The sequence below is a fragment of the Stegodyphus dumicola genome, chromosome X1 (genome assembly GCF_044657685.1).
Source record: "Stegodyphus dumicola isolate Sdum_Otavi_A_Nest chromosome X1, ASM4465768v1".
NCBI classification, from domain to species: Eukaryota; Metazoa; Arthropoda; class Arachnida; order Araneae; family Eresidae; genus Stegodyphus; species Stegodyphus dumicola.
Window position 1 is genome coordinate 101598059 of NC_140780.1, and position 15806 is coordinate 101613864.

General features: G+C 32.4%; 1 protein-coding gene across 1 annotated transcript in view; it reads left to right on the forward strand.

Moving 5' to 3' along the window:
- The first annotated feature begins 4259 nt into the window (after positions 1 to 4259).
- Positions 4260 to 15806, forward strand: part of LOC118188027 (chorion peroxidase-like) — a 240501-nt gene continuing 228954 nt past the window's right edge. The window contains exon 1 of the mRNA XM_035358359.2: positions 4260 to 4485. Within this exon, the coding sequence (XP_035214250.1) occupies positions 4478 to 4485 (8 nt within the window). The 5' untranslated portion in view covers positions 4260 to 4477. The remainder of the gene's footprint in view (positions 4486 to 15806) is intronic.

Sequence of the window (15806 nt, forward strand, 5' to 3'; positions counted from 1 at the left end):
AAAATACCAAACGTGTACTAAAATTATGATACGATATTTCCTATATTACACCAACAGCCCTTTCTGAAATTTATTCCTCCAGAAATGTTCATATATTTTTCATTGCATGTTTTCAAAAAGATGTTGCTGTTTTGTCAGATATATATGGTTTATAAAAAATACTAGAAATAGAACTCTTGTATACTGCCTGACGGAAAGGGGGAGAAGCCATATTAAGAAAACATAATTAGAAACAGACCAAGTTTTGCACATTCATAGAAATTCAAACGCTTAAAATGGTTTAATTTTTCAAACATGTGCAACCATAAGACAATATGCATTTATGGCATGCAATAAGATGTTGCACTCTCATTTCGGGCGCTACATACGTGAACAGGTAATTCCATCGAACCAATAAGTGTCCAAATCATGTCCTGCGGTATCGTGTGCCATGCGTTGTTGTTGCGACCTCACATTTCATTTTCGTTCCGGGCAAAAGAGGAAATATTCAAACGACGTCAAATCATGTCTTTCGGATGCTCAATTAGCGAACAGTCGGGAGATTGGACTAGCCAAGACAATACTAGTACACACTGCAATGCATTCAAGGTGAAATGATTAGCGCGTGGGTGGGCGTTATCTAATAGAAAAATGACGTTTGCGATGATCTGAAGATAAGGAAGAAGACAGCACTACAGAACGTCATCAGATATAACGGCGTGCCATTAATGTGCCCTTAATTTGTGCTAAAATTGAATAGCTTTTGCACTAATGGTAACTCAAAACATTATTTCATGTTGACGGCCATATGTCACTCGAAAATGGTATAATAATCATCTTTGTGGGTGAGTCGCATGTGCACATTCGCAGGCTGATCGTCTTTTGCAAGGCAAAAGCAAGATTCTTAGTTGAAGACTACACTGTCTTACTCAGCACACTGCGCAGTTCTATTACGACACAGATTAAAACATTCATGGCGATGACTCATTATTAATCGAAGCCTTCGTAAAGGATGGCTGCACTCCAAACATGTATCAGCCAAATTCCGCAAATCTATCTGCTTTCATACTGGAATAGCGGAAGCATCCTATGCATTCGCAAAATATCTAAATGTGTGAACTATGGGTCAGATATGGCAGGGCGTTTTATGCGGAGATTAATGCCTTCTGATATCCCTCTCCGTGCTCCAAACCCTGGACCCTGGACTCAGGTTATGTTGTCCGGACCTCCTACACGTTGCACATATCCTTCATGGGTGCAGTATCGGTAAAACCCACTAACAACGGCACAAGGACCAACTAGAGACATACGGAGGGGTAACATGCTTTTCGTGAACTCCTTCGTTTGCTAATACTTGGTAAGACGACATTTCAAAGTATTTACCTTGTCCTCTTCATTTATCAGACCTGTAAATAGCAGTAAAACTCGAATATTATAGCTTACACAACGCCGTAATGTACTATCGTACACTGTTTGGATGTTTACATTTTGCGTTGCAACGATCTCATTTGCTTGCATAATTCGTATGTGCGCAAAAATTTGCATAGCAATGCGTTTGCTTCTTCATAATTTATGTTCTCTACTAGAGAGTAAAAGAATTCTATATACAACGGTAAAAAATCAAATCATATTTTAATTTTCCTTTTTAAAAGTTACTTATAAGAAATCATCTACTTTTGACAATGGAATCCATCTTCCCTACACGTATGTTGCTGAAAATAATTTAGAGGGCATTCAGATTGCTTTTAATATAAATTTTGACTCAATTAATGAAGTAATCATATACATAAATGTCATGAAGAAGTTTGTGTAAAGCAATACACTGGGAATTTCGGATAAAGTACATATACATAAAAGAGTGTGATGCTTGAAACTGATTTAAAAACTTTTCTTTTGTTCGGATATTTTGTAACAACTGAGATTACATGCAACAGGAAATTGAGTATGCTACATCAATTTCAGGTTCTGACGGAAATGAACATATCGCGATGGTTTTACCGTAATTGCTGTTTGATATCGGATTAAAGAATGGAGAAAAAGGTTTTAACAAATTACTGCCACTTCGTCTCGGATTAATGATTTTAGGTGCAAATTATCATACAGACATTTTGTATTTCTTTTTGTTTTGTATGACACTAGAATAAAATAAACACGTTAAGTGTAGTTGAGATATATTTCAGGTTACAATCATTTCTTTAAAGTTTTGAACAGTTTTTAATTTCACATTTTGAAACACATGTGTTAATTCATGCTTTTTATTTTTTAATTTGCTTAAAATTAGTTTTTGTTTATTTTAACTGCGAATTATTTTCAGCACAACTTTGACAGAGACTTTTCTTTTCTTTCTTTCTTTTTTGTATGTTTGTGAGTGTAAAATAAGAGTTAAGCATTTAGAATGAATAACTGTGAGTCGATGATTTACGCTCTCTCAGACTTTAAAAATGAATAAACAATGCTTTGTTAGCATTAGTTTTAAGACACTACTTTTGTTAGATGAATGACCATAAAGAAATCTTTCCTAATTTTTTCCCCTTCGCCTAAGTGGTTAGTGAAGTTTGGTTTAAATGACATTCGATCAAAGCTAATGCATACACTACGCAATTTAAGTATTTTTTATAGACAATGCCTTTCTCCGGAGGTAAAAAGATAAGCAGTAAATTAATGTATCGTTTTCTGATAAGTTGAATCATAAAAGCAGATGAATATGGGAATAAATAATGGCAAAGTGATTTAACTAATAAAGCATCCAGCTCAAGGATATTAGTTTATATTTATGAGCCGCTACATATAGCGTTCAATAAGTTTATATTACTGATCAACATGTATTCAGCGTTAAAATTATTATATGAAGCATACCTTAAATATTTAACTGTAATGCTAAAATGTAGAATATATTATGCAAGGCCCAATGCACTTACCTTTAAAACAGCCCAGATCTTGGGACATTATATTTTACTGATTTTGTCTTATTTAATATTGTTGTAATACAGTATGCTTAAGCCCCATTTAATGAGCTTCTACTAAATATTCTGAGAAAGTAAGTTATTGTTTTGATCGTGTCTGTAATAAATCAGTGGTTCCAATTAATGTGCGAAGCTTTCTAAATGATGATGATGAATGAGCGTTCTTGTGCAGTTTTGCATCATATCTCAAAGAAATGCGAGCTCAGAGTACTTCTGATGATGATTATCGATGGTTAGCTGCTAAACTGAGGTTTATCAGATAAGACAGTTGATGGATCTCGAGATGTACAACAAAAACGCCCCTCAATGAAACGTTTATCTATTTTACTTTTTTTATTATGGGAGATATGATTATGGAGATGAGGGATTAAAAATCAGTTCAATATTTAAACAAAAAATATTCAGTTTACAATTTTTTTTACAGATGGGCAACAAAAAGAAAGACAATAGTTTGTATTTCTTTTCAAACATTTTTATATGCTAAAAATATATAAATACTTGGTGATATTGAAGAATTCAAGGTCTGATTATAGCTGTTATCAAATCCAAAACGTTAGCTGATTATCCTGCAATAAAAATAAGGCTAGCTCTAACAAATTGCTAGTGAAACTGTTGCCGTAATAAATACAGGTTTGTGCAACAATCAAAGAATTCGCCTCATGTTTTGATGTTATTTAAGGTATACATACCTCATATCTATTATTGCGTTCTTTTATTAAAAACCGCAGTCCTTTAGAGGGGTACGCAATTTTCATTCAGATTTTAAGGAAGCTGAACACTGCAAGTAGGAAAATACTTAAATGACACAAAAGTTATGTTTCCAAACTACACAATGTTTAATATAGCTTTTCAGTATGAATTTGCGTAATATTTGATGAATGCTTTTATAAATCATTACATTTCCAAACTGCTGAAATACATTTAAATAGAAATAACGTTTTCAAAATTTTAATATTCAATAATATATATTGAATATTCAAATGTATATTCAATGCGCTATATCTCTAGCATCAGGTTATTAGAGCAATAAACAGGTTGAATTTCGTTTATTAATTACCAATCTTTCTCCTTGAATACCTGTTATCAGACAATAGGAAATAATTTCCTAGTGCTTATTCTTTCCCCTTATCGTAACGATGAATGAAAGTGAGCAGGAACACTGAATCCATACTTTCGGTAAATTCTCACCCGTCACGGTAAGACGGCTTAAAAAGCGAAAAGAAATGCTTCGCGAAAAAGGAAAACGAGTTTATTACAGAATCCGAGGAGTAAAAAATTTCCCTTACTCTCAGTGTCTCCAGTGGAAGTGTTTGGGTTGGCCGCAGGCACTCACTAAAGGCCTCGATTCATAAAGTCTCGCATAAAACTAGGCTAACAGGTGGAGCGGTTTTTCATTGTATATAAAGCTTCCCGGTGCTGATACCCGCTGTTTGTCGGTCGAGAAGCAGCGCTGAGGACGAAGAAATTTATATCTGTTGATTGCTTTATATGCACGTGCAGCGCCTACCCTCTTTGGAAATCGGACTTACTTTAAAATGTTGAGGTGAGTTTCCCCTACTCTCCTTTTGTTTTCATATTTCTGTTTTGTACATGTGCCTTTATATATGTAGTTAAGATTGAGTGATAAATCAAATTAAACAAAACTATTCAAAATACGTTTATTTATTAGCAGCACATATGCTGATATAGCATGGAAATACTGATTAGCAAGTTAAATTAATAAAAAGAAAGTTTTGAAAATTTTAATTCACAAAATGTTTAATTCACAAGAATAAATACTACGTTAATTAGAAATTTTTGCATACAGCTTTACTGTCTTAGCTAGAATGGATTAACTCAGAATATTCGGCATTAAGAATGAAGGATGCAATAAAAAAATATACAGAAAATAAACGTGCTACTAAAAAACGTGTTGCCAAATTGTAAATTTTTTTACAGTTACCAATTAATTTATCATGATTAAAAGTAGTTTAGAACTAGTTTTGAAGAAAGCCTTTAATGTTTTTTCTGAAAATGCATGGTCAGTCTTCTTCAAAATAATAGAGGAACCCCCTTTTGCCTGCATTATTTTCAAAAATAATATGATTTTAATTTTATTTTATATAAACTTCGAAATTTTATTTTTGAATGCCATATTTTCAATTGAATTACATAAAGGAAATAATATTCAAGTGTATGTAAAAATAATTATTGTAATTTTATGTAAAAATAATTACTGTAATTCTGTAGCATTCCACTGGCAAATGTTTTCACACAACGATAAAAATTTACTCGCGTTTGGTTAGAACTTACTTTCCCAATAATTTATTATAAGGTTTTGGTGATGGTCTTCATCTTTAAGGAATGTGTTTAATGGAAAAAAAATTAACTGCTATAATCAGTAAATGCTCATAAATAATTCAAAATCCTATCTTAGAGACTTTACTGCCCCCTGTTTCTGAATCAGTATATTAACTTTACTTTTTTATTATAAAATATGGGTTTACTTCCAATGATGAGACAACGAAGAAACTGAATTAAAGAAAATTTCAAAGTAACTAGTTCGGAATCGCTCCAAAATTTCTGTTAAACGTTCTGTATTGGCATTCAGAGGAATTTCTGGTACGAGGGAAAATAGTTCTTCCTCAAGACTAGATAGCTTACAGTCTGAATGGAAACAATGTATATAATTAGAAATAATTATTCAGCAAACTGAGGTGAAACAGAAACTCTGTTCCTAACATTTAAATTTACACTTAAGGTAATTCACAAGAATCGCAAGGTTTTTGAATAATTAATTTCTTACTATTGCCTTTTCATTAAATTGGTCAGCGCTGTTAGATAAAATTTTTTTCTGAAAGGTAAAAGGGTAGATTTTTTTTCAAAATCAAATAAGAAGTAGTAAAATATGTGAATTGCGCAATAAAATAGAAGGTTTCTAGTATCGAGATTCATTGACCTACTGTCTGCAACATTAATTCCTGATATCAAGGACGAAATGAAAATGAAAAAAAAAAAAAAGTATGAAAGCAATTCTCCCTTTCTTCTTCTTTTTTACTATTTATAAGTATTTACTTTTTATAAGTACTTTTTATAAGTATTTACCTTGAAATATATTTTTTTTGTAATTTTCAAATTAGTTTTACTTGATGCTTTCAAATTCTGCTGTATAAAGTATGATGAATAAGCAAAATGCACATTTAAATAGTTTTATCGAATGAAACAGACATACTAAAATTAGACAAATAGGAGCAAATAATTGAAAATCAAACGTAGCGAAGTAATATTTACTTTATTCTTCTGACGGTTAAAAAGAAAAAAAAACTTATTTTGGTTCACATTAATTAATTATGAAACTAATTTTCATATGGTTAGCGAAATCAATCATTAATATGTGTTTCTGATAAAGAAAGCAATAATAAAAAAACAAAGTTTATATGTTCTTTTAACCATCACAGACCTATAATAATCTGTGCTTCAGAACTTCATAATTATTTTAATACTGCTTCATTTAAAAAAGAAAAATATTCTTTTATTGTCAATTTCAAATCCTTGTAAATTACTGCTTGTCGAAAGAATGATTACACTGTGGGAAAGGAGTTGTTTTAACCAGCATGTATTTAATAATTTAGTTTAAAGAGTAAAATGGAATAATGTAAACTAAAGCATGCCTTGCTCCATGTGTTTCACTGTATTCCTTACAGCTTGCCTCCGCATGAATCTGGCCTTAAAGGTTTCTTTTACCGTAATTGAATTTTGTAATTAATATACCAATAACATTTACTTATTCTTAATTTCTATAAATCTGTAAGATGCTTAAAGCGTTTACATTTTCTAGTTAGTAGATTTCTTTCAAACCTCTTTCGATTAGCCTGCCGGATATGGTTTATGTTCATCGATCATACTTTTTTGTGCTTTCTGGTATTTAGGTTTACGTGTATTCTATAACTTATCGTTGCTATGATGACAAAGATGTTTGCTTCTTACATGGATGATTCTGCATTACATAAGTATAAGACTAAAATATGTATTACAGAGTACATGTTGATTGTTCAAATTGTGACTCATTAACTTTCTTTTCTCTTTCCGTTGCACTTGGAATGAAAAACTGTGCTCCAGTCTGAATCAAAAATAATCTCTAATACAGTAGAGCAGCAGTTCTCAATCTTTTGACTAATGCGTACCATCTAAACAAAAATCGAAAACATTTAGTAACACCACTACAAAGTACTACTACCAGCACCACTCTTGAACAAAGCTCAGATCGCATAAATTAACGAGTGTTAGAGAAAACATTTAATCAGGATGTTGGGGTTTTAATTTTTGAATTTAATACTTAAAAATAATTTGCTTCTTTACGTACCACCTATTTTTTCCTTGCGTACCACCAGGGGTACGCGTACCACCGGTTGAGAACCCCTGCAGTGGAGTATGCAGATATGAACGCTTTTGGCTGATTCTTGATCTAGTTGGATTTGCGGTTAATGCAAATAAATGATTACCTAACTTTTAATGATACGACTTTTCTTTAATCTCTCTTGTCTTCCTTTCTTTATTTTTTTTTTTTTTATTTCTCTGCAAAGAACGTAACAACAGACACGCATTGTGGTTTGACTGCAGTTTTGATCGAAGTTTTCTTCCCTTCATAACAAACGAAGATTCGCTCCATTTTTAGAGCAAGGACACTTTCTGTGGCGTGACACTTTTGGAATTGAATGAATTTTTCCACCCCACAGATCATACAACGAACAAGCACATTGGTTACGTCTGGACGCGTACGTAAAAAGAAAGCGAACGCGGATAGCGTGGTTACGCTATTAATACCATGCATGAGAATAAACTCAAGATAAAAAGAAATGCAGATACAGGGTATTTGTACAGAAAAAAAATATGTATAGGTCTAAGGTAATGAAAGGTTGAGTCACGATCATGTGCAGTACGAATTTCAGAAATTGTGAAAAAGGCATTTGTATTGTATTTTTTCTAATCTAGCAAATTTCGCAGAATTGGTATGATTGGATTTTGCAGTTGTCAAGATTTTGATGAATTTTATTAACTTGACATGTGTTGAAGAAATAAAAATATTATTGAAGCAAAGCAATGAAGTAACGGAGCTATAATTCGAATTTTCCTAAATGAAGTGTTAGGTAAGTCGAACCGTGGTTGTACAAGAACAATACCATATTTACTCGCGTTTATCCCCCTCCTTTTTTTGACAATCTTACCTATTGAAAATCAAAATATTAAATTGAAAAAGAAAAAACTACTACTTTTAATTATACTTCTTACTCGTCAAATTTGGCCCCTGGAGACTATTTTGTGGTCTCTAATGATGATATCTGTCTTTAAAGAGCAGCATTTTCAAACGTTTCAGAAATTAAGTTTACCGTACCTGCAGGAATAGTAAATGTTCTAAGAAATGATTTCCGCGGAATAATCCAGATGCTCTATAAATGTACGAAAAGAAGCATAACATCAAAAGGCGTATACTGAAGCATAAACAGTGATAATGTTATTTTATTCAGATCTAGACAATCTAGATTTAGTGCCAAAATTTTGTAAAACTCATTATGTTCTGATCTCTCTGTTACCTTTTTTTTTGGGGGGGGCATGAATATAACCTATGAATAAGCAATAATATATTACAGTAAATTATTATTTATGCTTTTAAAATCTTTATTTGTAAAGGGCATATCCAGTCACTGTCAGAAAGAGGTTCAAATTTGCAACTCTCTTAAGTAGTTATCTACTGGCTTTGTTATTACAGTGTGTAGAGACATTAGATATTTTTTGAAAGCAGGAGAGATGAAAAATGAGCAGGGCCTTCGCCGAGACTCGAATCACGGGCCTCTCTAATACGCGCCGAGCGTGCTGATCATTACGCAACGAAGGCATGTTAAGAAGGCGGGAGAAATACATTATATACTCCAACTTTTAAAGGGCGACTGAGGATTAGGGAAGTCAGTCGCCAAATCCTGGTGGTGGAAAATCATCATCCACCACCTTTTTTAGTTCGGGTACCACTGTAAAGACATTAGGCTGTTTTTGAAAGCTGTAGAGATGAAAAATGAGCAATGCCCTCGCCGGTACTTGAAACACGGACATCCCGAATACGCGCCGAGCGTACTGACCATTGCACCACGAAGACATGCTAAGAACGCCGGAGAAATACCTTATAAGTGGTGATATTCCCCTTCATGGAGAGGAGATTACGTTCAAATCCTACTGAAAACTGAGATTTTACATATTTGTATCAACTACTTTAAATTTGTTTGTATTCCATGAGTTTGAAAAAAAAAAGCAAATACTGCAATTGAGGAGAGCTTCGAATATGAGGCTTTCTGGAAATGTGCAGATCACTTAATCAGATTTTCAGTCTTTTTTAGTGATTTTAAGCATTTATATGCAATGTTTATGCAATAATTCGAAACTTACACATTATACAATGAAGAAATTTGTATAAAGAGTACCATAATTTTGAATGAGAACTTGCTTTTAATTGAAAGGATCATATGAAACAGTATTTTAAAAACTGAAATCAAAATTTTCAATTTGCTTTCAGAAGGAATACAAGAAGCTACATAAAATGAAGGATCAGGCTAAATTTCTTTTTATCCTGAAATTCTTGTTATCCTGCATGGTAAAGTCCTGAAATTCTTTGTTATTAGAATATTCTAAAACTTGTGTCCTTTTAAAGTGCCGAGTCTAACCTTCAAAAAACAAGTTCATTTATTTTACGTAGTTACCTATTTATGTAGTTAGCCCATGGGCTAGCTAAATTATTTAATTTTTAAATTGAAATATATAATTAAGGATAACAAGAGGCAGGTAAAAAATTTGCAATTTTATTAAAAAAACGTCGATAATATTGTGGTCGTGCATCGGACGTGTTTTGAAAATGGTTTCCATATACTTTTACAAGCATAATCATGAATATTGAATTCCTAAAAGTGCTTGTAGACGATAAAAAAAAAAAGAAAATTCTTTATATTCAGTAGAAAAAGGGCATTTGAATACTATTAGAATAACTTACTCTGTTCATTGGGGCAGTATCTTGCTGTTAAAAATAAAAGCTGTTTTTTCCAGTGAGTTCTCTTCTTTTTTCTCCTTTTAGTAAGCAACCAACCTGGAGAAATCTCCACATTACTAAAGTGTAATTTTAAATCCATAAACATTTTGCTTAATCTGAATGGAACGAGGAAAAATTAGCAGCATGACTCCAAAAGGAAGATAGGGAAAGCATACGGGCATTCATCTCACTTTTCCGGATAATTTAGAAGTTGAACGTAACTCATTTAATCTCTTTTAACCCGATGTATTTCCATTTCTGTTCTCATTTGCTTTAAAAAAATGTTTAGGAAGACATCAGGAGTAACGATCTGTGTTAGGAACAATAATCCTCTTTAAGCAGGAATCTTTCTTTATTTATGGCGAAGATTTAAAGCAGCTGAATTATTCGTAACATGTTTGGTTCAATAATTCAGGCGAAACAAGTGCAAAATCTGGGATATTATCTGCATCTATGATTTTATTTGCAAGCAAACTACGTTCATAAATGTTATCAAATGACCTTCAGCATTTTCCATTAGAATGCTCACTAGTATTTTCTGATATAGAATTTGTTTCAACGGAAAGCATTGTAGATTGTTATAAAGATGTGCAAATTCTGAAAGAACTACATTTCATGTTGTTGGTACTTTGTTCAAAGTTACTAAAGTACGCTCCAAAATTGAAACCTAAAAAAATACTACCAACTATTATCATAACACGAGTTTGTTAAGTATGAGACCGTTCAACTCAAATGTAATAAAAATAATTTCAAGAGCACTCTTATATCGAAAATACATTCAATCCTATAACCGTTAGACTATAACAATAAAATGAAATTTACCATCTAAGTGGTCACACTTTGCTTATAATTGAAATATATCAGAAAATTCCCCCCCCCAAAATAAAACTCCTTAAGATTTAATTGATATTTCCAACTTAATTTAATATTTCAAGTATTTGTTTTATATTAATATTTTGATTTAAGATATTTTCCATCTTTTTAAAAAATATGTATGTATATATTATTCACTGAAGTGCCCAATAGTACAGATGGGCTTGTATAGTAATACAACCTCTGTGAATCAATAGTTGCGTCTATCAGTGCGTATATAATTGATAGACATCTGCGGAAGCTTCCAAAGCTATTTACATCATAGAAATGAAAGTATGTGGATATAAAGGATTTTTAATGCTATTGGTTGGGGTTCGTCAGAACGGTCATAGAATTTTGTAGGTGGAGACAGTGTTTGGATTTTCACATATGACAGTTTCGGGAATTTAGTGTGACTGTAAAACATCCTACAAAATTTTCAACTTAAACAGCAGTGTGCCTGAAACAAGTTCTAGATGAGCAGGACCAGCATCAACTGACAAGAATTATTTCAGGCGACAGGAATAGAACACTGCTTCAAGTAATATCTGAATGCAACACTGGGCTTCAACAAACGGTGTAATTAAAGGTTAAAAGAAAGGTAAAGTGATTGTACGATAAGGGAAAAAAGGCTCGCTCAACTTTTACAGAGCCAGATAAAACACTTTATTAAATTTATTAATTTTATTCAAACTGAGAATTCCTTAATAACAGCTTTAACAGTTATTTTTTGTGCTAACAGGGATTATAGTAAATGAAGGAATTAAAATACATAAAAGTTATTAGAACTTAAGCCTCGACTATGCATGTTTTTTAAATGAGCAACGTTCTAACTTCATATTATATTCAATTAAAAGTCCTTTATAATTGTAGAAAGTTTAATCAAAATCAATAACGTTAGCCAAAATCAAAATAAAATAAGTACACGAGTGTGCGCTCCCTTTATTTGCATTTTTAAGTAACAGAGTGACTCTTAATTGGTATCTTTGAATTCGAGATTTAGTTAGGATAAATGGAATGATCGTTTCTGTTTTGTAAGACCACATGAGTTTTTAATTGAAATTTTAATTCGAAAAACCTAATGATACTCACTCAATGGTGGAGTTTCGCATTTCATTGCGTGCTGTCATGGTGTTACTTGTAGCACATACTTTAGCAATCGGAAGATCTGGACTACGAATCCCATGCGAGGGCATAGCTGGCTTTTCACGCTCCCGGCTGCGAAATAAAACTTGGTAACCTTAAAAATTTACGGAAATGTCCAAAATTCAGCAAACTGATGTATTCCAGCAATTTCATGTCTAGTGCTATGAATTTTGACCTTCCAAAGCATTTTTCTCATGCTCATTCTGCTTATATTTCTTCTTAAGTGGATGAATAGGTTTTTATTTAATGTTTAAATAAATGAATATGTTATAAGACCAGGTTGCGATCTGTTGCACTACTTTCAAGAATTTTTCGAAATCTTTAACTGTTAAAAAAATTTAAATCCTTTGTCTTTCTGGCAAAATTCAAACTGCGATTCTATGACTTTTATATGCAACCCAAACAGTTTCCTGAGTCAATTTTCCGTTGGATTGCCTTTTTAGTATGAGTTTCATTCATACTTCAAACACTAATAGAGTAACAAAGATGGAAATAGGTTTTCCCGGCTAAATTAATATACAAGACTCTTTGTCTGTGAGCTTATGCTGACATAAATAGAAGACATAATCCTTTATCTCATTACACTCATATAATTTATAAGTGACGTACTAAATACATCTAACAGATAAGATGAAACAAATTGCATATTTCTTTTTCTGACTGTGATCTTCCCAGTTTCCTAAATATCATAAAATTCTTACTTTTGATCTAAGCTCATGGAAAAAAATATCTCTGCTTTGGTAAAAATATGTGAGATCAAGTGCGTAAGTACAGTAAAACTTGTTCACAAACTTAATTCGTTCCTGAAGATAGTCCATCATCCTAAATATTTGTAAACCGAAATAATTTTTCCCATTCGTTCCCAGATCCCGAATGATTGCTTAGAAAAGAATACTACTTTGAATGTAAATTATTAATGCATGAATGGAAATTATATTAAATCCGACACATAAACAATATTCAAATATACACAATATTTAAGAATACTAAATGTATCAAAATAGAAAATCTCGAATTAAATTTTACCGTATCCCTACGAAGGAAAGCTGATGGCGTAAGTCGAAAACGGGTAAAAAGATAGAGGTGCAAAATATTGTTGTTTAAAAATGGAAATCTAATTCAGAAAAAATTAATCAAATAACTGCAGTCTTTCTGGATGCTTTTTTTTTTTTTTTCTTAACCCCGCTCGCCTCTACATGCGCACCACTGGAACCTTTTCCCATTAAAAGTTTTTCGGTGTGATTTGTTTCTGTCTAAGTTTTAATGTGTATTTAAAGCAAGACATGGCATTGTCATCGCGAATGTTTTTGCTACGGCTTACTATTGCTTCATTAGGTTAAAAATAACGATCTATGAAGCTTTGCCCCTTTACCTCATTTTGCATGAATTTCGCGGATCGGATAACTAGGAACATCTTCAGGTTCATTTTCTTTTCCTGGTGATATTTTAGCCACTGCATTAAATGCATTTTAGAGTATCATTTGTTGCCGGCTTAACTGTTCACATATTGGGATACCGTTCGTCATCCAGTCAAACTTTTCATTTTGAAAATTTGTTCGTAGTTTAAGGTTCCGCTGTAGATGTTATAAAAACAGTTATTTAGAGCTTAAAGAGCGGTCCTACACATAGCACAATTCTTTTTAAGTAAATTCATTTGCAGATCATTAGGTTGTTTTGAAGCAGGAGGCTTCAAAAGCGTGCAAAGCTCTCGCCGGGACTCGAACCTTTCGAATACGGGTCAAGTATGCTTCCAATTACGCCCCGAAGGCATGTGGAAAGGAGGAAGAAAATACCGTATACATAAAGTAACTGTGAAAACAAAAACGCCTCTACATGAAATGTGCATGCATAGACAAACGTTACTATTAAATTTATTAACACATTGTATTAAATCATCATTAAAATTTAAATGAATTAAATGTTTTTTGAAAAATTCTCATTTTATAGTATGGATATTGGCTCTTAAGCATATTTCTTTAATATAATAGGCGTGTCTCTTTGCGTTTGGTTTACTACTACTGCAAGATTTGAAATAAATTTACTACTGAAGGACTCTGATAAAAAATTTCGAGTAATGTAAAAACAAATTGTATAAACCACTTATTCGCCTATTGCGGAAAATAGCATTTATTACATACAAACACCAAAGGCTTTAAAATTTATGCATGTCATGCACAGCAGTATACTGACAAATTATATGCAGTTTTTAGAGAATGCTCGGAGAGTCTCATGTTAAGGCATAATATTTTTCTCTTTTCCTTTGAATATAATTCGAAAAAGATTCATGCTTAGCTTGTCAAGCAAACAATGCTGTTAGAACTCTATTTTAGTTGCTAAGTGGTATCTTCTAGGTAGGCAGATTATGCTAAATTTACGCTAGCATAAATTGCCTGAGTTTTTGCACTGAAAGTTATATCTTCCATATTTTGTGAAAGAATATTTAATATAGTTTCAATGCTGCTGAATGAAAAAATGTAGCAAAAATGCATGTTGGGGGTATACAATCATGGAAAAAATAAGTATTACACTGTGGTATTGTTCAGTTGCCTAAACATTCATGCTGAATAGAGAAATTGAACAGGAAAAAAGGCTATTACGAACAGGGAAAAGGACTAAAATTGAGTTCAAAGAAACTTTCTTCAGTTTTAGTGCACCATATTTTGAAATTTTAAATCGTGTAATCTGAAAATTGTTCTAGCTTAAAAAATATATATGTTCGCGGGCATTACGGAGAGTTTTAAGTTTGGAAAAAAAATTCTTTCATACCACTAAAATTTGCCTGAAGAATTTTATGTTGAAACAATTGTGCAGTATTCAGTCTTAGAAGTTACGTTTAAAGCAAGAATCAATATTTATGACACCAATATAAAAAGCGGAATAAACTTAGCAGCTTATGTTTCAATTAAATTTCGAAAATAATGCCTTGTAAGGTATATTTTAATTTTATAACAGTTATTTTAAGTTTATGCTTCTTTCCTGTCTCTTCTAGCTTCAGCTTACCATTCCTTACCAGAATGAGGTTTTAGAATCGCGTTATATGCAAATGAGAAGTTGAATAGTATTTATGTTAAGTTCCGCTGAATACGCCAGAGAGAGTTAAGATTCCTGAATAGCGCGCGTTTGCCTTTGGGCTACATCTCTCTAAGTTGTTATTACGCTCGGCCGTATTACGTACCTTTTGATAGCTTCGCTGGCTCATTTAATGTTATTTTCCAACTAGTTTAGAACTGTGTTAACTTCGGCTAAATCTCTTTAGTTAGTCATTAGTTAGTTCTTATTTCTTACATATTGAGTTTAAGCCCAAGTAGAGGCTTTGATGTAAGCCCTGAGAAAGGGGCCGACTGTTAATGTTATTTTGAGGGAAAGACAGGGTAATTAAGTACTCCTTCTTGAGTTTACGTTTCTGTTCTTGGACTTAAGCGATTATTCGCTTTACAGTAAATTAGGTTCCTCGACATTACATACAACAAGCTAAAAGTGAGGAACTCTACAGCCTTTTGTCTGAAAATATTATAAAACATAGTCAGATATTCGTAATTTTTCAGGAAAAATGATTATTTCATTAGTTTTGGTCTGCTTCCACACAGAATATTTTGTCTTCTCACTTAGAAGATTTACTATTATATTGAGTTCTGCGTAAAAGCTATTTTCCGTATTCAATTTCTATAGTCACTGCGACTGATTAGCCAGCTGAAAAATGCTACAATGTAATGTTACTTTTTACCATGATTATATACCCACAACATGCACGTTTTTGTTACATTTTTCTCATTCAGCAACACAGAAACTAAAATATGAAATATTCTTTCACGAAACAT